This window comes from Pleurodeles waltl, chromosome 6 (assembly GCF_031143425.1).
Source record: "Pleurodeles waltl isolate 20211129_DDA chromosome 6, aPleWal1.hap1.20221129, whole genome shotgun sequence".
In the NCBI taxonomy this organism is placed as follows: domain Eukaryota; kingdom Metazoa; phylum Chordata; class Amphibia; order Caudata; family Salamandridae; genus Pleurodeles; species Pleurodeles waltl.
Window position 1 is genome coordinate 1,661,683,997 of NC_090445.1, and position 26,817 is coordinate 1,661,710,813.

Consider the following 26,817-nt stretch of genomic DNA (forward strand, 5'->3'; position numbering starts at 1 on the left):
AGCACATGTAGTCAAAGTCCTTTACCTCATTGAGCCACCATTTTATAATTGTAACTAACACAAAACTCTTGAGAGTCAGTTTTGTATTGGTTAAGGAAATACAAATAGTACAGTGCATCAAATTGATAGTGCAGAGTCCATGAGGTCCAATTTGAACAATATGTTGACCCAAATAATAATTTTCTATGTTGTGCAAATTATTGAGCAGAGACCGGGGTGATGTTTCGTTTTGGTTGCTCTGCCCAGGATACAAAATGCATTGATTTGTTTAGTGAAGGTTTCTATATAGCATGGTTTGTTATCCTGTTGGGTGTCAGTGACACAGAAAATGCCAGTCAAGAGGAAGTTATAAAAATAAGATGGTAATGAGGAATTCAGTGAAAAGAATTGTAACATTTTGAGATGAATAGAAGATACATATTTGTGTATGTATTTTGCAGATATATGGCTCCAATTAGTCTAAAGATGAAATATTGCTGAACAGATGGAACACTTAGGGAGTACAGATATCAGGTAGATATTAGTGGTGGAATGAAAAATGTGGAGGTGGAATTAATTATTGAGCTAAGTGCTGAAAAGGAAGGTTTAGTTTTTTGCAATTAGAGGAGCCTTCCTTTCACCTTAGTGTGAGTAGTAAGGAGTTCCGTATTGAAGGAGTTGTGTTTTTTGCACATAAGAATTCTATCCTCCACTGGATAGCATTAAGGTGCTGTAAAGTTAGGTAGGTTGCTTAAGTTTAAGTGCTTTGAAAGCTAGACAGGCAAGTTTGAATTTGTGCCTCACTTTAAAGATGGAGGCAAGTTGCATGGTGTTTGAATTTCAGATTGGCTAGGGAATGCTTGGATGACTTGCTCAATATGGTGTTTGCATAACCTTTACTGCATTTTTGAAATTGTAATACACGAAAATGCTGCGTACTTATGGGCTGTCCATGTTATGTATGTTCATGCTTGAGAAAAGGTTGGTCCAGGAGCTTGTAGGTGGACAGCCTGTTTCCATAGCTTAGATGCAAGACTGGAGACATTGTCAGTGCATCACCTCATCTCTCTTGCTTATAGAAACACCTATATTAGCAACATAAAGGGCACTTAGAATGTCAACTTAAAAGGCATGTAGATTGTCTCTATTTTACATTGAAGTGGCATTAAATGCTTAATGAGTAATTGTGATAACATTTATTTTTTTGTAGAAATATCCAGCGTTTTGTTAATGGCCTGTATTTCTGGTGCCACAGCTGCTGCAGGTTGTAGTGGTAAAACATGTTTTTAACTGTGTGTTTGCTATTTAGGGCATTAAAGTTTTATATAACAATGAAATGCCATAATTTTGGAATATACTGTATTAGCAGCATTTCCCTGCATTAAAATGCACAAGGCGATTAACTATGACTTTTAACTGATTCAGTTCCATTGTATCTGAACACTGGTCCCATTGAGTCCCCAGAAGCTAATAAATGAATTTATAATATTGATAAAGTTCTTGAGTTGTTCCAAATAATGGTACCCACTCATCAGTTCTCTGCAATCTTCAGAACTTTCTCTTCTGGTATTGACTGCATTAACGTACATGCTTCAACAGTGGCCTTCATAAAAAGGTACTAAGACGTTGCATGAAATAAGTTAGTTACACATCCTTTTGTTGTTTTCAAGACATCAACACACCTTTTTTTGTGTGTGTTTTTTTTTAGAATGCCTGCTCACACTGTCTCAGAAGGTATATTCAGGATCATTTGAGGGACCTTTGTAAATTTAATGAGGAGGCAGGAGGTATTTGTAGGGTTTCCCAGACTGATCTTTATCGGGCTCAGACTAAACATATACTTAAAAATAATTATAATTCTTTATTACATCTGTAGGCACGTAAAGTACCAGGTCTGCAGGTCATTTTTGGATGTTTTATTTAATTTGCCTATGTTCTCTTTGAGCTTGCATGATATGTGGCCAGTTGTTGTATTTTGAACTCTAGGTTCAATTAAGGAACAAGTTGGTGGCATCTGATTTTTACTGCAAGACTTTTGAAGCTTTGGAAGAATCGTTGATCTATTGATCAATCCATGAAAAGATGAAGTTTCAGCTTTTCCATGGCAAGAGGTTTAATTGGGTCATTTACAAAGCCTGTTATGAAACGTTTCACTTTGTGAAAATGTTCATAAGGATTTTTTCTCCTTAAATCATTAGCATCTTTGTTTGGTTTGGAGTAATTCTTTATAGGTTGGTCTTTGGAGCATATTCTTAAGAGCAGAAGGGCTTATCTTGTGTACGTATATGTGAATACTTAAATGAAGCACAGTGTCCTGAATTGCATATGTTGTATCAAAGAGAAATGCAATGTTCTGGGCTGATTTGATAAAATGATGCCTTATAGTTTTCTTTTAATCTTTTGTAATTTGATGATTAGCTTTTTTGAGACTACAAAACAGAGAATATGAATTAGTGTATAGGATATGTCTGCAGTGTAAGAGGTTTTCATGTGAACATTATATTTATAGAAGGTCTTTTTGATGGTCAGATTAACTAGGTATTCAAAGAAGAACTGATATTGAGAAATGACAGTGCTTCTACTCTTCTGAGTGTGGTGTGATGTGAATTGATCTAATTTGTGATGATGTCAGGTAGTTCAGGGTGGGGTCTCTGCTCCATATTCATTCCCTTTTTTTATTTAACACTTCTCCAATTCTTGGTCTTGTATTCTGTTATGTTTGTAGCAGACAATGGTTAATTTGTCAGGATCCCTCACTGGGCTCCTGTTTGTAATCACTTCCATACAATTGTGGGATTGTGTGCAAGCCCTTTTAATGAACTACTTAGTTCTTCTAGGCCTCAGTAAAACAAACTAGTTTAACTCTCCCTTCCCTCATTTGTTTCTCCATGTAGTCGATTAGAATTTTAAAACATAATCCCCATAAGCTGTTTGTTGTCCTTTATATCTGTCCTTCTTTTTTTCAATTGGTAAATATTAAGCAGTTATGTGTAAACCATAGCAGAGTTAGAATATTCAGAGATCAAAACGATTTACACAACGGTGTTGTAAGTAGCTTTTAAAATATATGCATCAATATGTGATCCTATTTATTAACCATATTGTATTCTACCTTCTTTATTCTAGAAGCTATTTAGAAGGCAGTCTTTTGGCCAATGGTGCATTACTAGGAGCTGACGAGTTGGACAGATGCTTTCCACATCGGAGAATTGGAATTTTTGTAGCCACCTGGAATATGCAGGGAAACAAGGTGAAGTGAATGGTACCTTTCTGATTTTATTGGCTTTAATTGTGTACTGAAGAAAAATGCACTCCCTTCAGATAATGTAGTGAAAAGTGCAAAACCCTTTTCAAAATATCATTCTTTTTTTTAAAGTTACGATGTATGAATTTATGCTTTTTGAATTTCTAGATCAGACGTTTTTCTTTAAACTTGGCTAGACCACGGAGAGTGATCAAACCTGTTACTTAAGTTAATGATTTTGCAGTTCCTATAAAATTCAGTGGGAGGTGGATGTAATTGTTACAGAAGTGCACACATATTAGTAACGACCTATTGAAAATATTATTTGTGTCTCTTTTAAGCACTGAGGAGACCTTCCTGGGCGGCTGCGTACTACAGTATTTATAGTTTTATATGGTATTTAATTAGCAGTTTTGTTTATTGAGTGTGCCAGCGTGCTTTATATTGTTGGAACAAAAAATTCAGTTGACCATCAACTGGTCTTACACCAGGGAATATCAATTTCTAGACCAGTGGATGTTGAACCATGCATAATCTATTGCCAAGAGTACAATATACATGATATGAGAAGGTCTGATAGGAGTATTGCCAGGAACAAGGACACTATTGGAGGGAACTTTACAACAGTAGAGGTGTTGTTTTTTATATCTCAAAAGAGGGGCTTCTATGTATTTCAGGGGAGTGAAGATCCAATGGTTTTGTACATTATCTGAAAACAATTGTGAAGTGGTTCTATATTTTATGAACCAGGGCAATTCCAGCAGCATAGATTCAGAACTTCATAGAGAGTGGCTACTTACTGAGGTGGGTCATTTTCTGCCTAAGTATTGGAGGGATGTCAAGGTGCATGGCCTTGTACATGATGCATTCCATTTTATATATTCTTCAAGCTGCAATAGGCAACTATCTTAGAACCATGAGGACTGTGTTCAAATCATCATTGTGTTTCATCCTTGAGACCAGTCTAGCTGCATTCTGAGGTGCCAGATGCAACTAAGGAATGTCTGTTAAGAAGTAATTGTTCCATAGTAGAGTCTCTGTCTTGAGTTATTTATACCACATTGTAAAGTCCAGTTATAGTATAAAGCATTTGACTCTGTGAAGAAGTTTAAATTAACTCTGCACACTATTTGTTTTGGTGGTAATGTGTATATGAAGGCTTTGATTTCTTTATGTTGTGAAGTTCTGTGATTTTGTGGATACCTTGATATAGGTTTATGTATATGGTATTTATATTGTGTTAACCTGGACAAAAGACAGTGTAATGTGCTACATTGTCGAGACAAGGCATTGAAAGAGCCCATCCATGACTGGACATTGATCAGGCCTTTGGTGGGGGGGTGAATAAGTCTTCAATGGGTTTATTTTTATTGTGGTGCAGAGACATACAAGACTTCTAGACTTCTAGAGTCTTCCCCAAGAGCAGTATTTCTTGTGGAGAGGATACTTTTAGGTAAGACTGCATAATGTCTGCATAGAGATGATTTGAAGCACTGGAGTGTTTGAGAAGTAAAATAATCTGCATTGATTCCATGTACTGAGTAAAAAGGTTCAGAGAGATAATTGAACAAGAGGACAAGACTGTTTCTGCTCATTTAGCAGCATGAACCTTCTGGACTGTCTGACATCCTCTCTATTGTATTTATAAAATGTTTGGCTGCTCAAAACATTAAGTATCTCATATGTGTGGTCACTTCTTTTGCTGGTTATGCATAATAAACCTTTAAAGCACTGCCTATTGGCTTGACACATTTAACTTGTAAATGCCCCCTATCTTATCGCTTACGTCCTTTCATGGCAGGTGCACTCCCTCTCCTGCAGGTTGCTGTTACAGATCACTTACACATACCTTGGCCACGCTCCCTTCTCCTTCTCTCTTAATATAGGATCTTCCTTATCATTGGATTGGTTGTGGGTGGTATACATCAATACATACACACCTACACCTTGAGCATAGCATGCGTCATAGCCCTGTGCAATCCATTACCAATCCCAAGGGATTCCCAGAGGCCTCCAGATGTCCATAATCTCAATGTATTTGACTCTGATTCTCCTGATGGACTGGAGAAGGGGTTTCACTTGCAGTTAAAAGCTTTCCAGTGTTTGTTACTCAGGTTCATTGAACCTAAACATCACTATTCTGATATCTGAACATTACTCCTCACATAGATCCCTGGTATTCCAGAAACACTGATCACTAATTCTTACCTGTGGTTGGAGTCATTATGACCTTCCTACAACCTCTCATAATCCGCAACAGAACATCTGCGTTGATAGTAACCTACCAATATAGAGAGGATTCAGCCTAATGGACCCATCACAAGGAATATTTGTCCCCACATTGTCACAGCTAGGTAAGATGACACAAAGGTCTCCCTCTGCAGTGTGCTTTGTATCCATGAATGTGAATTTTACAACTGGTGTGTTACTTGAAAAATATTCTATGTTATCTGGACAGGTGGCTTTACTACAGAAGAAACCTGTGTCACCCACAGAGGCTGATAAACTGAGACTGCAATTGGTTTTCTGGGCAGATAGACTGTGTAGAATAAACCAGAGGTGTTGGCAGGTCTCTGACTTCTAATTGCTTTCGTTGGTATATAGTGCCTTTCCTGACCTGCAAGATTCTTACACAAACAATTCTGAGAGAGTGGGCTGAGTCAGAGGGCAGATGTGTCTTTGTAAAACTGAAAATAGGTGGACAAATACTTGTGTTGGGATCAATATAGCCCCCGTCAATTGCACTAGAGTTGAATTCTGAAGATAAGGCTAGCCAACAAATATGAAAACAAGGGAAATTCAGAATCCCATTTTCATCAAATAAACATGTGCGGTAGATTTGCAAGACTCCAATTTCCACATCCCAAGGAAGTTTTAGATATTCACTGTTGGGAAAAGCACACTGCCAACACAAAGTTCTGCCTTTCAGTCTAAAATCTGCAGATAAGTTTTTTAAGTGTGTGTGTTTGTGAGACAGTAGTGCCAGATTACCCCCACAGACCAAAAATATATATTTATCATGGCAATTGACTCATAAAAGCAAGTTAACAGGACTTGGAGCAACATTAACCACAGAGAAAGGAAGTGTGCCTCCTTCTGAGTAGAGAGTGTCCATCTTTTTGAAGAAGTATCATCTCCCATTTTAAGTCTTTCACCTGTGGCACACAAAGTCTCTTATATGATGGGAACTGTCATTGTGCATTTTAATGGGTGCCCAAAGCACACTTATTCATGAGACATCTACACCAATGAAAGGATGACCAAGGATGACCAACTGAATCTCCACAAAGGTAACGGGAAAGACAAACTGACACTTGCTTTAGAAGCCAAAGAATTATTGAAGTGGTAGTGCAAAACAAGTCTTCTGAAAAGAACTGAATTTCAATAGAATTTACTGTCTAAAACCATTGTAACAGATGTGTCCCTAACAGTTGGAGGAGCTCACCTATACCACCGGGGTTGTGCACTGATATAGAAGAAGTCCATCATATGACTGTCCTGGAGCTTAATCTGGTAATGTGACTCTGTAAACCTTTTTATCACCCATAACTACAGAGAGAATGTTAATTCAAACAGATAGTAGTAGCACTAAATCATGATTTTTTTTTTTTTTTGCTGGTCTCTGGTGGCTCAAGCAATAGGGAATTGGCTAATTTCAAGAACGTTAACCATTTAAGCAGTTCATCTTCCAGGTCTCCAGAATTGCTAAGCTGGTTTGTTCAGCAAATATTACATAAAAATCATGAATGAGAACAAGATGACAACATTTTGCAAGATATTTTCCAATATTGGGGGGTTTTGCAAATAGATCTTTTCGCCTCCATACAACAAATGCTCATGCTTCGCGTTGAGACTACAGGAACCAAAAAAGCTAAACAAATTTCTGCACAGTTTTCCACCAATGCCTCTGATTCCATCACAACTGATAGAACTGAAACAGTACAGTGCCGTGAGGGGTTGCCTAGGCAGTAATGGTTTCCAAAACCTATTCTTTCTGGCAAAATCACAAAAGGAAACTGCTGTACATATCGAATCTGCCAATAAGAATGCAGGGGAAGATTTATCTGGCCAACATGCAATCTTTGAATTTGGCTGCATGGATCCTTAGGTCCTACAATATGGTCACCTAAATCTGCTTTAAGATTGTTTGAACATTCAAAAAGTGTCATTTTCTTCCATTAAAAAGTCTTGCAGTTGGGAAAGATTTGTGATTTTGTGTTTGGAAAGCAATCACGATCCAGTTTGATGATGATTTAGTCATAACTTCTCTTTTTCATATGAATCAAAATTAAAGTGCTATTCCAATAAAGTACATCTAGCTGCCATTGCAGCATACAGGAGAACCCTGAATCGAAAATCCCTTTTTGCAATCCCAGTGAAAAAGACATTTATAGAAGGGTTAAATAAAATATTTTGTCCAATAAAGCAGTGTTCACCCTAACTGAATCTAGTTCTTTTTTTAAAATAATGGCTCCCCCGTTTGTGCTTATCCATAAGACCGCTTTACAGCATATTACCTGGAAAATTGCTTTTTTTTATAGCTATTACATCTTCTAAAATGGCCAGTGAGCTCCATACCCTATTTACATTAGAGCCTTACAGACTAATCCATCACAACAGAGTAGTGTTTGGAACACATCTAAAATTGTATCCCAAGATGGTTCTGGATTTTCATACTAACCAAAATACTTCTGAGTTTTTTTCCTAGTCCTTCCAGACCTTTCTGTGGGTATTTAAAGGGTATTAACATTGTACTTGTACAGGACAGAGGATCTAAGGAAAACTACTAATCTTTTTGTCAAATATTGACCGTTCTCACCGGGACTGCGTTCACGAAAAAAATCAAAGCTAGATGTATAGTTTTGTGCATTGTTTGTTGCTGTCAGCAAGCTAACAAAGCTCTGCTAGGTAGGCCAAATGCTAATCCAGACGTGGAAATGCAGTTTCTGTTGCTTGGTGGAGAACTTTCCTCTACTAGATATTTGTTGAGCAGTCACATGGAAATCAAAAGATATGTTCACTAAACATTACCCTTTGGATGGCACTATAGTTGATGAAGCAGCATTAAGAAATCTGTTTGCTTAAAGTTGTTGGACTCTGAGATTGATTTATATATTTTTTGTCTTTAAGATATACTGGGCATTATTTTCAACCCTGTTTGAGGGATAAGCTTTCTGTTTTAGTCTACATTTATGACTATCAGTGAAGATCTTACAATGCTGAAGGAACTATTACTTACTGTCCTGATTCTGTGTTGTAGGAATCCCCACTGAAGTCATGAATAACTCTTCCCTCCTTCTCTGATGTCAAAAATTCTATGAACAAAAGTCTGTTAGTCAGACATTAAAAGCATTCAAAAGCACCTGAGGCAGTGAGACAAACTGCCAGTACAGTTCATAATCCATACTTGGGATATGGAGGTTATGGCTCCTTAAGGGAGCTGTGTATCTTTTTGGAACCAATGCATTCTTGGTCTAGCGGGCACCCTTTCCGACATTTATCTCTTCTGAGAAGTAAAGGGTTGAAGCTTATCATTTTTGAAGCATTGCTGCAATGTAGGTTTAAATTGGCTTTCGAAGAGAAAGGAAAATGTTAGCAAATGCTGACTTGCTTCAATGTATGGAGGTTGCACATAACTCTGGAATTATTGAGTAGACATGTTCTAGGGTACCCACACACTGGGAGAAATTATTCTGTGTTTATGATTTCAATGAGGATTCATATGATGCAGACCCAGGATTACAAAAAGTAATGTTTTTCTTATTTCCCACCTGTGAAATATACATCCTGGGTTTTCTGGCAGAATGATCTCCGCAACAGCTGCTCTCTTGACAACTGGTCAGTTCTAGTCTTCTCCTATGATGACCTTCTCGTAGCTCGGCCAAAGTTCACATATTTCAAAGTTGTTTTCAAAAAGTGTCATTTGCCACTACTCTGGCTGCATAGGACTAAACTTCTACCTCACTCCAAATGCTAGAGATGCAGGGGCAACAAGTGTTGTCTTATTTATATTCTTTGGGGTTATCCCAAATTGAAGTCATAGGCTGACATGTTCAGACATAGCAGGCATCACTCTCTTTCCATCAGCCTGTCAGGCACAGGTACACAATAGTTCCAAAGATGCAATCCCATCCAAATACAGATGCTGATTAATAATGGCATTGCTAGCGGTAGCAAAAATCTGCATTTTGAGGCACTGGCAAATACCCAACTGTAAACATACTCTATACAGGCTAAATGAACAGATACCTATCTTTGACCACAAATGGTAACCATTCATTAGACCCTTAGACACATCGTCTTGATTTATGGTGGTATAGCATGACTGACCTTGTCTTTTTTTTTCTTTTTTGTTTGCATACTTTTTGACGTCTCATGAAAGCAAGGGCTTATCTCCTCATTGATGTAGCCCCATAGATGGATGGGCAGTACTGTATGTGGTCTATTTGGGCACTTTTGGTTTATGGGATAACTGTATCAGGGCAGCAAGCAGAACCATACATTAATACACCCACACACATGCTTGTGTTGGCTATTGCTGAATTGTTACTGGGGATTATCGCTCCTACCCTACAGCTACATGTTTCAGGGACAGTTTTTTTGCATTACCCACTGAGTATGCTTTGGGCCCATTCTGTTTACAACATGTGATGACACTGCTATGTTTGACCAAGATTGGTTTGAATTCAACTACTTAGAATATAACTACTGTCATACTACTTGGTACACTGTCTTTCATTACAAATTATTGCAAAACAAGGATTGAATCCTGTTGCAGACTTTGAATTTATTTGTTGAATAATAAGTGTTAAGCCGTTAGGTACTCTGTCACTTGCAGTTATATAAAACACAGGAGCCGGTAATCCATGTATAAAAACCTTTCTCTGAATTTGAATTGTGATGCTTTTGTCACTTCTAATAAGAAAATGACAGCTGCTCACCTGTAATAACTTATTACTTGTACTTTGTGATGTCATAATGCCTGCTGCCTGCAGTAAAGGGAAAGGCAGGTTACAGAGCATAGTTACGGCTGCAGTTTAAACAAGAACTTGCTGTTCCTCCCTCGGATTTATTTTTCTTAAATGAACAAAGATCAGCAGTAATGCAATATTTATGGCAAGATCTCTACTTTTTCCACAATCTAGGTAATTACAGGAAAGATTAAATCTGTGAATATTTCTAAATTTTCTGAGCTACAAGAATTCTTTCAATCTGACTTGCATTTACAGTATTGTAATATCTGTTTGCAGCAGGTTGCTGCTTTTTGGTGTGTTTATTTTTGTACTATAGATTCTACTTTTATATCTGAAAACATACTATCTCTTTCGTATGACGGAGTACGTTACCAAGGATTTAAGAAGTTGTGGAAGGGTGATGCTGCACCCATGTATTATAAGAAATGACATACCCTCCACATTTCATTAAAAAGATATTGCAAGTCATCTCACAGTTCCATGACCTTATAAAGTAACTCGTCCTTAGGCGTTGATCTGCCGCATGTTCATGGAAGCCCTTGGGGATTTTAATATCCTTAAAATGTATGATGGTGGGTACTTTATCCCATATATCAGTAGGTCACCAAATAAGTCATAATCTTCAATGAGTTGTTTGAGCTGTGATGATACTTTGCTTTCAAGAATTTTCCCTAACATCTGTGGGTTTGCTACAAGACAAAACTATTTAGATCTTCTGGACCTTTTCATGTTATTTTTTAAGAAAAAATAGTTTCCTTTTTGGGCTAAGTTTGATGAAGCGTGGCAAGTATTTGACTCAACCACAGCATGGATGCTCTTCTAGGTAAAATCTGACAGTTTACAAAAATGCTATTAAAATGGTGCTTTTGGGAACGTTTCTAATTGGTATATTGTGAGTTTTGCACAAAGGAGAACTGCTCAATTGTGTGGAGTGAGACAGGAAAACTGAAGTTTTCTTTTTAGCATAACGTTTGAGCTGTTAATTTTAACTCTCTAAATCATTCTAATTTTAATCTTAGGAACATTACTTTTGGTCATTGTTAAGGTGTTTTTAACGCAGTCAATGAGTCTGCCATTTCTCGCCACTGATGATCCCAGTAGCGGCGCCATTTTGGAGGGTTGCTGGACTAGTTTTCGTTTTGGGACAATTTTGATGACGTGAGGAAGATACCTCAACCCACATAGATGTGCCAAACACAAATCTGTCTGGACCCGTTTACACTGATGTTGCACGCAATTATGCTACCAGTCTGTGGGCCCAGATTTCAGTAAATTTGGCCCTTCTAAGTCGTACTGCTGTAAAGTCTTGTTGAATTTACCTTCCTCTTTTTTTTTTGCATGTCTTCTTATCAAGTTAATTGGAATGAAGCAAATGTGCAAACCATAACTGAGTAAAGTAACGGACCAATGCATTACTGGTGCATTGTACACATTCTCATCAAAAGGACTAGACAAAAACCCAAGACTCCCCAGTAATAAAACAGGAGTAATATATACATTATGCATCTCCCCCCCAATTCCCAAGGACGGAACCACCCAGAAAACACCATACCAGCTGAGCATCCCTGATCTTCCGAACTCAGCCGCCCATTCGGTCCATGTCTCTGAGTTCTCTCATTGTGCCTCACACTTTCTGAAATTTCTCAAGGCATCGATGCTCCTTACGCATAGTTTTTCTGCGTGCATACACCAGTCCATGTTTGCGACCCAGTGCTCCATACTGTAGACCTCCGAGATACCCCTCATCCTAATAATGTCTCCCCTGGCAACCCTAGAGATCGTTGAGTCTTTGAAAGCCCCCAATCTTTATGCAGCTAAAAGGCCATCTTTATTTTTATGAAACGATCTGAATCGCAAGGAGTGTCCCCTGTCAGGTCTTATTAATGTCCCCGGTGGAAAAAACACTTTTTTATCAGGGATTTGATGATGGAACACAACATCGATGATTGCTGTTTGACTGAAACATGTTTTCAGAAGATGTACAGGACATTTTTAATTAAACACCCTCCGCGTCCAAACTACATTTTGCATACAGCTGCTAAGATAGGAAAAAGAAATGGAGGGATGGCTCTTATGCCTGAAAGTAAATTCGAATCTGACAAAGTTCGATCTTAATTGCTCAACACTGCTTGAAACACTTACAATTCATCTTAAGGACCTTTTGTGGAAAACCTGGGCTTTCGTGTTAGCCTTTCGACCTTCTCGTGGCAATCTAGGGGCCCTTAAATTATTACCCCTAGTTTTGTTTCACGCTTTAAACCGTGTAGCACACCTAATAGTCCTGGGCAATTTGACATTTTATTTTGACTGAATTTTTGTATTTGTCTTTATTTTTTGGTACATAAAGAGTCAAGGTCGAATCATATTAGAATTGACAGTGATAGCAAAAATGTCACAGCATGATTCAATGACTCAGTTTATATTTCCACAATAAAAGCACAAGTGACACAAAGAGAAAAACAAGCTATAACAGTAGAATCTACATGGAAGAAGAATATCAGGTGTCATTGATGGGTGCAGTGGTGCATCAGGTACGCAAGGTTCCAGGCAATGCCCTAGGTGTGTGTTACAAAGGTGAGGGATGCATGTGCATAGTTGATCATAGGTGCCAATAGTCAGACACTAGGGAAAGCTAGAGAGGGAGTCAGCATGGAGTATCTGTGCAGACCAGTTCCCGTCTGTTTCCTCGGGGCTCCCTCCTCCCCTTGTAGCCAAAGTGAAGGTCAAGCGGGGGCCCATGGTGTTCAATATGTGATTGAGACGTGTGTTCCAGACGTTGTGCATGCTTCTATCATCCTATGGGGTAGCCTGTGAGGACAAGGTAAGAGGCATTTGTGCCCCAAGTACGCTTCAGGGGAGGTGGGTGTCGTTCTTGGCCTCTATGTTCTTGACCTCTATGTTCTTGATCTAGATCTCCCAACAATCATCTCCCACCAACGCATCCCCTCTTGTGCGTAACAGTTTCAGAACATCCACCTCTGCACGCAACCACCTCGATAAAGTGGCCAGCCAGCGCTGAGTATCTGGGGCCAAGGGTGTAAAGAGGACAAAGGTGATATCAATAAATCTATGCAGGTGCTTACCGCCTTTAGCTTTGGGGCGAATTCCACGTAGGCATGACACCGGTGATGATACAAGAGTGTGCTCTGCTAGTTTAGCGGTAATGCCAGTGATCTCCCCCTAGGATTTCAGGAGCACTAAGCACCCTCAAACCATGTGGAAGAAGCCAGCCTCAGGGACCCTGCACTGAGGGCACTCTGGGGATGTTGTGGGAAACATGCATTTAATGTATTGTGGTGTCAGTTATGTGTGGTGAAAATAATCAAATTGTGTGACGTGAAAGCGAGCATTGCGGGAGAACCTCTTCAGGAGCAGGAGCATCTGGGACCCTGCTTGTCTGTCAGAGTTTGTGAAAGAACAGCATCCTCTCTTTGTCATGCCCTCTCAGTCGTCCCGGGTGTGCTAGAGGATAGTGTTGTGTAGAGGGTCGAGATTATACTGTGTGTGCCCCTGCCAGATAGAAGCCTGTGCAGTATTAGTGATTTAGGCGGTTCTGCCACCCCAGGGTCTCATGTGTTGTGAATCATGTGTTGTATGGCACGGTGCGTCAGGGAATGGCCTGCTCCCAAACCATACGTGTCCATGAGGTCTGGAAAGGGCATGAGCTTTCTGTTAGTTTAGGAATCTCCCTGATAGTTAATCTCCACCTCCCTACACATGATAGATAATCTCCCTCCAAAACACGGTTTTGAACCTCCTAGCCGCCTCTTGGATGCCCGGTAGCTGCCACTCCAGCATTTGTGGGAAGTATAGCAGATGAGGTGCCCCATCTTATACATACTTTCACCAGCAAGAACGGGCCACCATCATCTGAGGTGTTTCCAGTCGCGGGTGGTTTACCGAGTGATAGAGCTACGTGTATTTACTGATTGCCTGTAGGTTTGTGAGGATGTCCGCTCTCTTTGGGCAAGAAGCCCTGCCCAGCCAATGCAACTGTCGTTGTAGTTGCACTGCTGAATAGTATAATTCAAAGTTGGGGGGTAGTGAGTCCCCCTCATGCAAGTGTCACTGTAGTACAGACATCGCCGCAAAACATTTGCTGTCCCCCATTTTAACTCCAGCAAGAGGCTGTGGAGTACTCTGATAAAAGCCATGGGGAGTCAATTTGGCAGTGCAGCAAAATAGTACAGGAGACGGGGTAATCAGAGCATTTTAGAAATTGCCCAAAAGGTATAGGAGCAAAGACAGCCAAAACAGAATAGATTTTAAAATTAAGCCAAGTCCTTGTCGACATTGCCTTCCCCAAGATCATTAACCACATGGTAAACCTGGATCCCTAGATATTTGTATGTATCATAGCACCATTTAAGGCAGAAACCCGGTAGGGCACCCCTTTCTGGTTCGGAATCAGAGATAAGGGCAACAAGCACAATTTGTTACAGTTCACACTCAGAGCCGATAAGGCCCCAAAGACTTCTAGTAGTAACACCTGGCCTGGAAGGGATCCAGCTACATCCTGTAAGTAAATAAGGACATTGTCCATATAAAGCAAGACTACATGGTATATATCCTGCACCTGGATCACCCAGTGTTGTGGGTGAAAGCATAATTTACAAGCAAGGGGGGGTTCCATTGCTATGGTGAATATCAGTGGGAACGGGGCAGCCCTGCCTGGGGAACCCCTCTGTATTTCAAAACGGATGAAAATCATCTGGCCAGTCAGGACTCCTGCAGTTGGACAATTAGCCAGGATATGCATCCAGATGATATGTTCCAGACCAAAGCCCATGCCTTCCAAAGTCACCCGTAAATATTTCCACCCCAAGGTGTTGAATGCATTTTCTATGTCAGGGGGCACCGCCGTCTGCACACGGGACCGAGTTGGATCAGCCTGCACGAGGCATAGCTTTCAGCAATTGTTAAGGAAGGTATTGTGTACTGCTATAAACCCAGATGGAGCCGCATGGATCAGCATGTTGACTGCAGGGAGGAAACGCTTGGCTAACACTTTCTCTAGTATCTTACAATCAAGATCGAAGAGGAGATTGGGTGCTAAAAGTGAACGTCAAAGGGGTCACAGCCCGGCTTGAGGAGGAACACAATCAGTGCCCCGTGCACGAGTCTGGCAACTGGCCCACCAACTTGGCATCGTTAAACATGTTCAAGAGGTGTTGAATAAGATGTGTAGCAGACGTAGTTTAATAATCACTTGGTAGCCCGTCTGTACTGGAAATCTGAATTTCCTCTAATTGGAGTGGTGCATCCAGTTCAGCGTGCTAGATTGGGGACAGTTTGGGTAGCAGGTTTTCCCGGATGAACTCGTGGACCCAGTCAGGTGGAAGTGTGTCCCTACTTTGTACACGGTCCTATAGTATTCCCAAAATGTTGCATAAGAAGCTGCTTGGGAGGTGTCTAATGTTCCATTTCCCAGTGTAATGGCTCCTATCGATAAGTGCTGTTGATTCTCTTTTACTATTCAGGCTAGCATCCTCCCTGAGCGGTACCCTTGAACATGTAGGTGGGTATGTCACCTTTTATATTCATGCTGCCCGAGGCATGTCTCTGAGGCCCTGTGTTATTTACACAGCGTAAGGAGTTGCCAATCCTCCACAGAGAGATTTGCCACTTCTGTCTCGAGATGGCGCAAATCACGTATGAGGACTGCCAGCTCTTCATTCAAGAGTCGGGGGACCATGCACGTAATAAATATACATTGACCTCTCATTACCACCTTGTGCACATACCATTCTAGTGCCTTGGAGGGGGTAGTGCCTTCATTAAGGTCGAAGTATGGGGTGATAACCGTCGCAAGGGGGTCCCTGAACAGGAGTCATGATAGCGCTTCTGTTTGCAAGCGCCAAATCAGTATCTTAAGGCACAGCTTCACTAAAGTTAGGGTCAGTTGCAGCTGGCAATGGTCCAACAGATTGCGCGCCAAGTATTCCAGACAGAAAACCTGCGCTCCCAAGCTATTTGGTACACAGAAAAAGGTCTAACCTGGTATGTTTATCAGGGACAGGGGAGTAGAGCGATAATTTGCTGTCATGTGGGTGACCTAATCGCCAACCATTGTGGAGCCTCCTTTGTCCCATCCAGTCACAGAAGTGTTGCTCTATCCTAACGCATGGAGCATTAGGCAGCAGGGGAGTAGAAGGATTGCAGATAAAGTCGGGAACATAATTAAAGTCACCAGCCCATACACAATGGGTATGCTGGTCCGAAAAAGCGCAGGGATTGAGAGTTGAGAAAGGAGACCTAGTTAGGGTTGAGGGCATAAATACCTACAACAGTGAGTGGAGACCCGTTGAAATACCTCTCCACTATTACATATCACTTCTCTGTATCAGCGCAATGTGTGTATGCTAGAAATGGGACATTGCGGCAGTCCATATCAGGACACCCCATGCATATGCCAACGAGGAAATGGCATACACCTGTCCACTCCACTCGCGCTTTGTGTACGTCCTGCAGCATCAAGTGCATCTTGGAGCAGAGCAATGTATATGTGGCAACGTTTAAGATAAGCATGTATGGTGTAGCGTTTAGCAGGGGTGGCCATGACCCTCACTTTCCACATCACTAAGTTGTATTGTGGGGTAGTATTAACTGCGCGGGTGTCCGTCGAGTGTGCTGAGGATGTGTGTTGCGTAGCAGATAATCGCACAAGTTCCCTGTGCATGCAGTGTGGAAGGCCACTGTTGCATCCCTAATATAATCATCCAGTGCCCACATACAGGGGCTATAGACCTCAAACACACCTGTAAGACTCTCAGGAAACAATTCTAAAAGAGAAAAACTCTGATACCTCCTCCCCTACCCAGCTGGATGGAGCTTGCGTCTCCAGTCAACAACCCCTAACAAATAACAATTAGCAAATTGAACTTTCACCTTAAGATGAAACATATCCAGTTCGGAACCCATGTGGGGCGTAGTGCAGCAACTGTTCATGGTCTCCTCTGGATAGGCCCGCTTGGATGTCAACACATCTGGCCCGATCCCACAGGAATGTCCGTTAGTTCCCAGTAGCCAGCAGCCATCAAATTGCAGTGGAGAGAACAGGGGTGGGAATGACTACAGCAACTTAAAGTTCGTCACCTTCTGTCTGCGGCATGAGGGTGTGGCTGAGAATTGTATCTGTTGTTGAGGTCCCAGAATCTCCAGCTAGCTTCCATCTGATATGCTGTGGGGCCTGAGGGCCTCAAAGGGTTTTGTGCTGCGTTGCAGTGTCTCCGCCACATCCTGCGCAATTCCTTGGACTCTTGATCCTGAGTAGGGTGATTTCTGACTCCCCCGCATCTTCTGCTGTGGGGTTGAGGTGCCAGCCATTCCCTATCCTGTTGGTCATCCACAGAGGGGATCACTAGACATTTGGCATGGTGCCAGGTCCATACATCCTGGAGAGATGAGAAAAAGCGTGAGGTCCCACCATCAATCACTTTCAGTTTTTCAGGGTACAGCAGTGCATACTTCATTTGCAGTTGCCAGAGGCGTTGCTTGACTTTCACATAATAGTTCCGAAGGCGTTAAAGCGTGGTAAAGTCAGGGTATGTCGCTATGACCCCCTTCTCAAACTGCTAAAGGCCCTTAAGTTTAGGAGAACTGCATGATCATGTTGCAGTCTCAGTAGTTTAGGAAGTGAGCAATGACAGGACACAGTGGGGCCTCCTAAGAGTGGTGGTTTGCCAGGTATGTTATGTGCTTTTTCCACATAAAATAATTTAGTAACTTTGTTTTTAAATACTATGGACATCAGCCAGTTCTCTAGAAGTAGTTTCATGCTCTGGCCCTCAACCTTATACGGGAAACCCAGTAAATGGACATTGTTGCGTCTCGAGAGCCCATCAACATCTTCTGTTCTCCAGTGGATTTAGGCCACTACTTCCTTCATGTCTTTCAATTAGGCCTAGAGATCCTGCAGTGTTGGTTTCATAGTGATCAGAGCAGAATCAGCATCATTCACCGGGTCTGTCAGCTTGTGCTGGTCCGCCCTACGTAGATTCCGATCCAGGGAGACAACGTCAGTCAATTTTGGCCTTGAATGAGGTTTTCGCGTCCAGTTTTGCATGTAGCAGTTTCTCGAACTGTGTGGAGTGGCCATGGAGGGTGGCTTCTAAGGGGGGTCAGGGCCCCTAGAGTGTGGTCGGGTGGAATAGGAGTGGCATCCCCGTTGGGTCCGAGGTCGGGTTCCTGGTTGCCTTATGCTTTACCATCATGCCTTCGCAGGTGCGTGTATATGCCAGACGAACAAAGAAGGCCATACAGTACACAAGTGCCCAGTAGCACAGCCGGCTGCGAGTGCCCCAGGCTGAGTCCGCACTTCCCCGCCAGGCCTCGATAAATCATAAAAATGTTACTAGACGTGCAGGTCAAGTAGCTTTAACAATCTACTCAAACTAACTGTAATGTACTTGGCCTGGAAACGGGTCTCAAATTGTGTGATCATATGCAAACATTGTAGTTTTCAGTCACCTTTTTCTTCAAATATGAGACTTCAGTATTTCTGCTGTAAAAAATCCTCTTTTGTTTGATTAAATACTCTAAACGTTTGCTCCACGTATAATAAATATAGCCCTCATATAGGGTACACACGATCAATGCATGACTTGCCCCTTAGTATACTAATAGCTTTGCCATCAGGGCAGGAGTGTTTCTCAGTTCATGTTTAAACACTCACTTTTAATAAGTATATTACTAAAGCATGATGTGGTAGCGCACTGTCATTTACAGTAAATTTCCAAGAAATGTCCAAAAACCTTCCCACTAACTTGCAGCTTTACTGATAAAACAATATAGGGGGTGATTCTGACCCCGGCGGTCTTAGACCGCCGGGGCCAGGGTCGGCGGGAGCACCGCCGACAGGCCGGCGGTGCCCCGCAGGGCATTCTGACCGCGGCGGTAAAGCCGCGGTCAGACCGGCAACACTGGCGGTCTCCCGCCAGTGTACCGCTGCCCTGTTGAATCCTCCAAGGCGGCGCAGCTAGCTGCGCCGCCGAGGGGATTCCGACCCCCCCTACCGCCATCCAGTTCCCGGCGGTCCGCCCGCCGGGAACCGGTTGGCGGTAGGGGGGGTCGCGGGGCCCCTGGGGGCCCCTGCAGTGCCCATGCCACTGGCATGGGCACTGCAGGGGCCCCCGTAAGAGGGCCCCTACAAGTATTTCACTGTCTGCTTGGCAGACAGTGAAATACGCGACGGGTGCAAATGCACCCGTTGCACCTTCCCACTCCGCCGGCTCGATTACGAGCCGGCATCCTCGTGGGAAGGTCGTTTTCCCCTGGGCTGGCGGGCGGCCTTTTGGCGGCCGCCCGCCAGCCCAGGGGAAAACTTGAAATACCCGCCGCGGTCTTTTGACCGCGGCGCGGTATTTTGGGGGCGGAATTCTGGCGGGCGGCCTCCGCCGCCCGCCAGAGTCAGAATCACCCCCATAGTGTATTAACGTTAATGTGTGAAAATTAGGTTTCAGAAAAAATATTTATCATTTACACATCACCAATATTTTTTTCATCACACAAGAACAAAAAAAATGTCTTTCACAGCTACTGAAATATATTTTGAAATGTTTGTTAAGTTGACTTAGTTATATAAATGTTGTCTTAGGAAAGATCTGTTGCCCATAGCCTTTCATTTCACACAGGTCAGACAGTTCACCTTACAAAATCCTTGAACTCTGCAGTCACAAGGAAAAGTATTTGCATTGCGAGAAGACAAACTGACTTTTGACCTGTGTCTCTGAACACAGAGAAAATGTGACAAGTATAGGATTTAAAGGCATTTTAATTGCTAATTCTGTTTGTGTCTGAACAGAACACCTGTTCTTTGTCCACTCACCAGAAGGGGCGAGTAGGTTCTAAAAATAGCTCAACCTCATAAAAATTGACTCTCCATAGTGGTCGAGTAGATTTCTCAAGCCCTGGCCTCTGCTGTCACAGGATGGCATTGGCAATGTGGTCATAGGTCAGGCCCAACATGCAAGGTAATGTAATAAGAAGACAGGGCATCTGAAATGTACATCACCATGTTATGGAAGCGTGCGTCTTGTATGCATATTGTCAGACCCACAAAATCACATCTTCCAGCCACCTGGTTTGAGTCCAACACCACCAGGAGGTAGGTCGAGGGATGTTGCCCAACAGTGCCCTTATTGAGGGTGAGGACTCTTAGGGAAGTGTAACTGTGGAGTCAAGGCCATGTCACTGTGGTACCGTGGGGTCAGGTGGGGGACTCCTTCTGGGCAAGTCACCATGGCAATCCCCTCTTTATACTGTCCCGACATCCACAGTATGTACAGGCTGATGGGGGTTTCTCAATCCGCCTTGGATGTCAGTATTACATGGCCAGCCGCATCGCAGTATATGGCTCTAGGCCTCTTGAGTTCCCATGCTAGCCCCCCAATTGACTTCCACCTACCCCAGTACGTACCTGTGGTCCCTCCCACCCTGGGTCCCTCTGTTGAGTGAGTCGTAGCAGGGCAGATCTGGCTTTCAAACAGAGTGAAAAGCAGCAGTGGGGGGATAGACAGCGAGCCAGAAGGTCACAAATGCCAGTGCAGCCTCTCCAGTGTGAGTAGTGGGATAGTATGATTGGTGGACCCACCCTGGGAGCCGTGTGAGTCCCAAATGGCAAAAGCCCTGTTTTCAGAAGCTGCAGCTAATTGGAAGATATGGGGAAGAGGAGGGGTGCAGCAAACCAGGAGAGCGGGGTGGCCCAATGTGGCGCGCCTGCAGCGAGTCTTCTCTGTAGCATGAGAGGAACAGAAAGCAAACAGAGGCCCTTTGGGCCAGCAGTCCTGTCTAGGCAGCCCTCCGGTAGTTCCCTCACGCTCGACCACCAGGCACTGCGGTCTCACAACAGGCACAGGACTACACCAAGCAGGTGCGGGCCGGGAGCACAGGTTGCTCCTAGTGGATGACAACGTTGGTAAAGTGGCCACTGATCGCCTCAATCCAATTGCGTCTCCCTGTGAGGAGATTACCCAATAATCCTGGGTATTTTCAGACCGGTTCGTAGCGAGATGTAGCAGCATGATTTGCAGGCCCAATTCATCTTTAACCATCACATTTTTTAATCTTCTGCATCTTTTGACCTTTTCATGAGTCAATCTCTTCCTTTAATCTGTCTAGGTCATAATACAGATGCCCTTTATAAAAACAGAACGTTCTACCAACAGTAGCATCATTTTTTCTCTTCCCTGGGCCAACCATTATGGTATACCGTTTCCATGATCCTTTCAGGAAACTTATAAGGCTAAGTGGATGCATGTACCTCCCCTGCAATACTTTAACCTGACAAAGGTTAGTGTATATGTATTGCGGAGTAATGCATCTGTAGTTCCTGGTTTCTTAGAGACTGGCTCGGAAAAACTGCTTGACAACTATTATGCATTCTTTGAGGTAACTCTTGACCATCTTGCCTCAAAGAAAAAAGTTATACAGAAACTTTTGTAGCTTCATAGAGTTGGTACTCTGAAGATCTTTTTACTCTAAAATTCGGGCAATGGAATGTCGCTAACGCTTCAACTATAAGTTTATTTTGAATTCTGAATGCCAAAAAAGAAATAATTTGTATAAAGTCAGCCAGCATGAATGCAGCAAGCGTTGGCAAATCCAATACAGTCTCGCCTGTGGGCAAGCTATTGGCTTTGGCAATCGAGTGGGGGTGGAGAACAGTACAGTAAAAGAAAGCAATAAGGAGTGACCAGTGCTGGCCGTGCCATAGTGTGTTTTTTTCCTTCTGTTTGTTGAGGGGGAGAAGGAACTGGGATGGGCCCTGGAGAAGAAACAGTGATGGAGTGGATGGGAGGGGAAGAAGAAACAGAGACTGGGGAAGGAGGCGAGATAAGAAGTAACATGGATGGGTTGGGAGGGATAAGAAACAACAGGGATGGGGATGGAGAAATAAGAAGCAACACAAATTGGGTGGTATGGGGATGGAATAAAAAGCAATACGGGTGAGGGGGAGTGGAAGTAGACACAGGTACTGAGGGCTGGGAACGGAATAATAAGCAACATGGATGAGGGTCAGTTGGGAAGGGAAGAAGCCACACGGATGGGGAGTTACGAGGGTGAGAAGAAAAAAAACTTTAACGCAGCTCCAGCGCCAGCAGCGGAAGGACCTTAATAAATCTGAAGGAATCCGTACTTTGTCTGTGCTCCTTCAGAAAGAAGAGACAGTGACAACGGCTCACACTTCCCATTTAGAAGGCAGCAAATGAGAGTGACAGTGAAGCCCATGAATGGTAAGCAGTGGGCGGCTCTAAGCTCCTTATCCAAGACGGCATCTCTAGCAAGTGAGAGCAAATGCTCTAGCGTACATGAAGTCGTGCAGGCAAGACCTAAAAATCTGCTTTTTTATCAGAAGCTCCTAAATTAGTTCAATATATTGAAATTTCTAAGTAATATATAATGAGGTATAAGTGAAACTTTCAAAATAGTCCTGACTCTCAGAGGTAAGGAGTAATGAAATGACTGAACTCTTTGTAAATAACCTTGGTTTAATCTCTATACTCCTACTAGACGGCTAGAGCAATGCCCAACAGCTCTTATTCTGGAATTAGTGAGGCTCGATGTACCCAGACTCCTTGATTAAATGGTCTCTTCTTGATTTTGATGACTTTCTTTCCCCTTCCAGCAAAAATTCATAAAGACTTGGAAAAGACGAATATTCCTTTCCCAGATCTATTATTACCTCATCTCCGTCGACTAGAGCACTTAACTCTCAGCTCAAGTTACCAATGTTAAACCATTGGGAAAAAAAAGCCTCCCTAGGTCTTGACAACTTCGAAAACTGACACCCCTATCTTAACTACCAGATCTAGATATTGTAGTGGGCTGCTATTATTCGGCTTCATGGGTCTGCGTCAACTAATTCTATTTTACATCCTTCCCAACTAGGTTTTTGGCAAGAATTTACTACAGAACTAGCAGTTATAATGCCCACAATTGGGTTATGGAGATGCATAAATGACAGTGTGCAGCAGCTTTAATTTTACTTGAGCTCTCCATGGATCTGGATACTGTGAGTCATGACATTTTACTTCAACAATTGGCTAATTTTGGCATCAAAGATGCTGCTGTATCATGGTTTTTCCAGTTTTTTAACCAATCGGACATTCTGAATTTCAGTCACTCCAAGTACTTCTCCTGTGAGAAATTGAAGTTGTGGGGTTCCACAGGCATCCATTTTGTCACTTACTAAGTTTAATCTGTAGATCATCCCTTTAGCCTGCCAAATTCAGTCCTTTGGCTTTGAGTTGATTCTTTACGCCAACGATTCACATAATAAGGTTTATAAGAGATATAACCACTGCTGTGGCTTGATTATGTAAATACCACTAGAACACTGAGTGCTGGCTGAGTGATAATCATTTGAAACTCAGTGGTGTCAAAACTGAATTTTTTTGTCCATCACGGCCATCCCATTTTTTGAGAATGTTGAACACTATATGAGCAACAATCATCTGAACCTCAGCAGTGACAACAACGATATTCTTTGACCAGCAAGGCCACACAGTTTTTTGGGATCTTTGCTATTCGTCTTTGTTTCCGGATCTTAAGCCTACTTTAATCTGTTGTGCAAGGATCCTTGGCATAAACCTGATTACAGTCTAAGGGCCTGATTTAGAACTTGGTGGACATGTTACTCTGTCACAACGGTGATGGGCGCCCCATCCGCTGAAGTCTAAATCCCATTGGATATAGTGGGATTTAGATTTCGGCAGGCAGGACATCGGTCACCATTTCCACCTGTGCAGTAGTAAGGTCAATAAGAGAGTCTTCCACCGATGTGGGTGCTTTGCAGAGTTAAATGAGATTATTATTCATAGAACAGCGGTCAGTTGACAAAATAGGAGTTGTTTGGGTCACACCACTGTAGATTAAAATCTGCTACACATGTTATTTGAAGATGAAATACCTCGGTCTGTGATTAAGTCGATCAGTTGTTCATTATGTCATCCAGTTAATGACAACTGTGTGCATATAGTATTTAATTGAATGGGGGTGGTGGTCGTCATAGGGAGTTCAACTCTAAAAAAAATTGGAATGTGGGGTAACCCTTTCAGTTGGGTAGATTTTCTCTGAAACTAAGCTACCTCTCCACCCGTTTTATTCTCTCATACTCAGTGTTTGAAGAAGTAGTCTGTTGCGACCAGGAGATTTATACCTGGTTGGGTGGATTTGCTGTGCCATGTCCGAGTCAAACATATACAAAGCAAGCCGGGTAGTAGTGGCAAGTAAGATGCACTTTCCAAATGTGGTAACAATATGAATGTGGCGTTTTAGGTAGAAAACTGTAGGTGCAATGCGGTTGCGTACACTCCACTGCCCTAGAGCGTATTTTGGTGTTCAGAACAAACACTTCGACAAAATTAATAACAAATACCGCCGCACTCAGAAAGTCCATATATAAATCAGTATTTCAGTTGAAAACACTTGCAAAATGACCCTTTATTAGAAGGAATCAGCATAGGTCCTTCAAATGACCAACGTTCCATAACCACAGCCAACGTACTCAGTTGGATGAACATCTTTGCATAAGCAAGTCAACACGTGTTTCGTCACAACAAGTGTCTTTTACAAGGCTGCAAGGTATATACAAACAGTTATGGTAATAAATACCCTATCAAAGAACGTTCGAGGATGATAGCATGTTAAAATGGAGTGTGAGAGTACAAATGGTGAATCATGCGGCAACTGAAGAGAAAAGGTGGTAAGTTGCCCATATGCCAATACGAAAGGGAAGTTGTGAGGGAGATGATTATTGAAATACACCTATTATATAAGTAAAAAAGTCAAAGAACCCAGTGTCAGCATACCCTGAGTGACATAACATAGTAGTGATGGCGTAGGAAAAGTGTTACAAATAAAATATTGTATTAAAACCCCATCACCAACATCAGGGAGTTACCTACAAATGGTGTTAGTGTATCATAGCTGAGAAATGAAGAAAAGTATACCTCAAAACTAAGGTGTGGTCCGGAAAGTACCAAATGTTTGTAGAAAGAAGATAAAATATGATTATAAGTAACTCTTTCATGGTAGTCACAAGAAAGAAAAGTGGCAGTTATGTGAGACCATGATAAGTCTCAAATCTGTGAGAGAACAAAATTCCAGGTAAGATTTGAGACCGTAAAATATCTATAAAGTATACAAAGATTATAAAAGATATGCGGGAGTGGCAGGGACTAAATATGAACTATTAATATATATAGATGGCAAGTGTTGTATAATTAGTAAGCACAAGTTTCTTAAAGTGCAAAAAATAGGGTTAAATGTACATGGAAAATGTTTTAAAAATGACTAGCGCAAGTATCTAGGACTGCAAAAAATAATAGTGACCCTAGTAACTGATCGACAAATGAAGTGAGGGCTATTGGTGCAATCCAATATTGTAGGAAACAAACGAAGGGCAATAGTAGCCGCATTATGGAGTAAACAGATGAAAGGTAACTGAAAGCACGAGCCAGGAAGCTGTGCCTCAAAACTGCTGTAATGCCGGTATGAAGTACGAGCGGCAGTAATAAAGGTAAAACAGTCTGTCTTCAAACGAAAAAGTTAATGGAGAAACCAAACAGGAAATGTGTTTAAGTTACCTAACTTCTGAGAAAATGCTGAGAAAGATAAAGCGGTCTGTCTTAAAGCGAAAGTCCACGGCGAAAACACAAAGAATATGTTAATAAGTTAGCTTACCTCGGAGTACATGCAGAGGAAAGTGCCGGCGTGGAGACGAGTAAGAGAACGTCGGCCATGTTGATGGGCCATTTTAAAGGACTCCGTGGGCATGGACATAGAAGAGGGGGAGGGGGAAGCAGAATGAGGGAAGTCCGAAATGGCAGCCATTTTGGAGTGTAGTGGAAGTAAATTGAAAAGAAACGAACAAACAAAGGAAAGAAGATAATTATTGATTTATGTCAAATAGTTAGCATGCCCCTGTACTACATATAGTTGAGCGTGCTAGCGTTAAGGTATATATTAAAATATCGGCCATATCGGTGAGTCATAAAGGTGCTCCATGAATAAAGAAAAAATGCGGGAAATGGTGAAAGAGAAAAATAAATATCCTAATCATATATAAAGTATAGTTAAGCATGTGTGTTAACTGGTGATAATATTGATGTGTATAAAGAAGGGAAAGTCAAGGGGAAGATGGGAAGTGAAGTGAAACACAATATTAATACCAATAAGAAGAGAATTGCGTAGTGTGAATACCATAACAATCTAAGTCATCTGCAGTTCTTAAAGCGCTATCCAGGGTAAACATAGTAACAGCAATATTGACACAGGCTTAACACAGGTAAGGGGAATAGTATAAAAATAAACACGTAGAAACAGACATGTATATTGCCACAAATACATATGCTTGAGGTATAAGCAAAAAATATGGCCTAAAGTATTGTATACAATGCAACAGAGAGCTAAAAGTAACATAACTAAATACAAGTATCAAAAGAGAACAAAATGGCTTGAATATGATGACATAGTAACAATCTCCAATATGATTAATAAAGAGTTAGTGGAGGAATGAGGAAATCGTGATAGTATTCCAAAAATAAGTTCTGAAAAGCATGTATATATATATAAAAATCAACACAAACCAACATTAATTGAAATATTTACTAGAGGAAA

The 26,817-nt window shown here is 41.9% G+C and overlaps 1 protein-coding gene across 2 annotated transcripts in view; it reads left to right on the plus strand.

Annotated features, from left to right (window-relative positions):
* The window catches only part of INPP5E (inositol polyphosphate-5-phosphatase E), a 238,358-nt gene that overhangs the window by 22,505 nt on the left and 189,036 nt on the right, over nt 1-26,817 (plus strand). For both annotated transcript variants that reach the window (XM_069241603.1, XM_069241604.1), the window contains exon 3: nt 3,106-3,229. In XM_069241603.1, the coding sequence (XP_069097704.1) occupies nt 3,106-3,229 (124 nt within the window). The remainder of the gene's footprint in view (nt 1-3,105; nt 3,230-26,817) is intronic.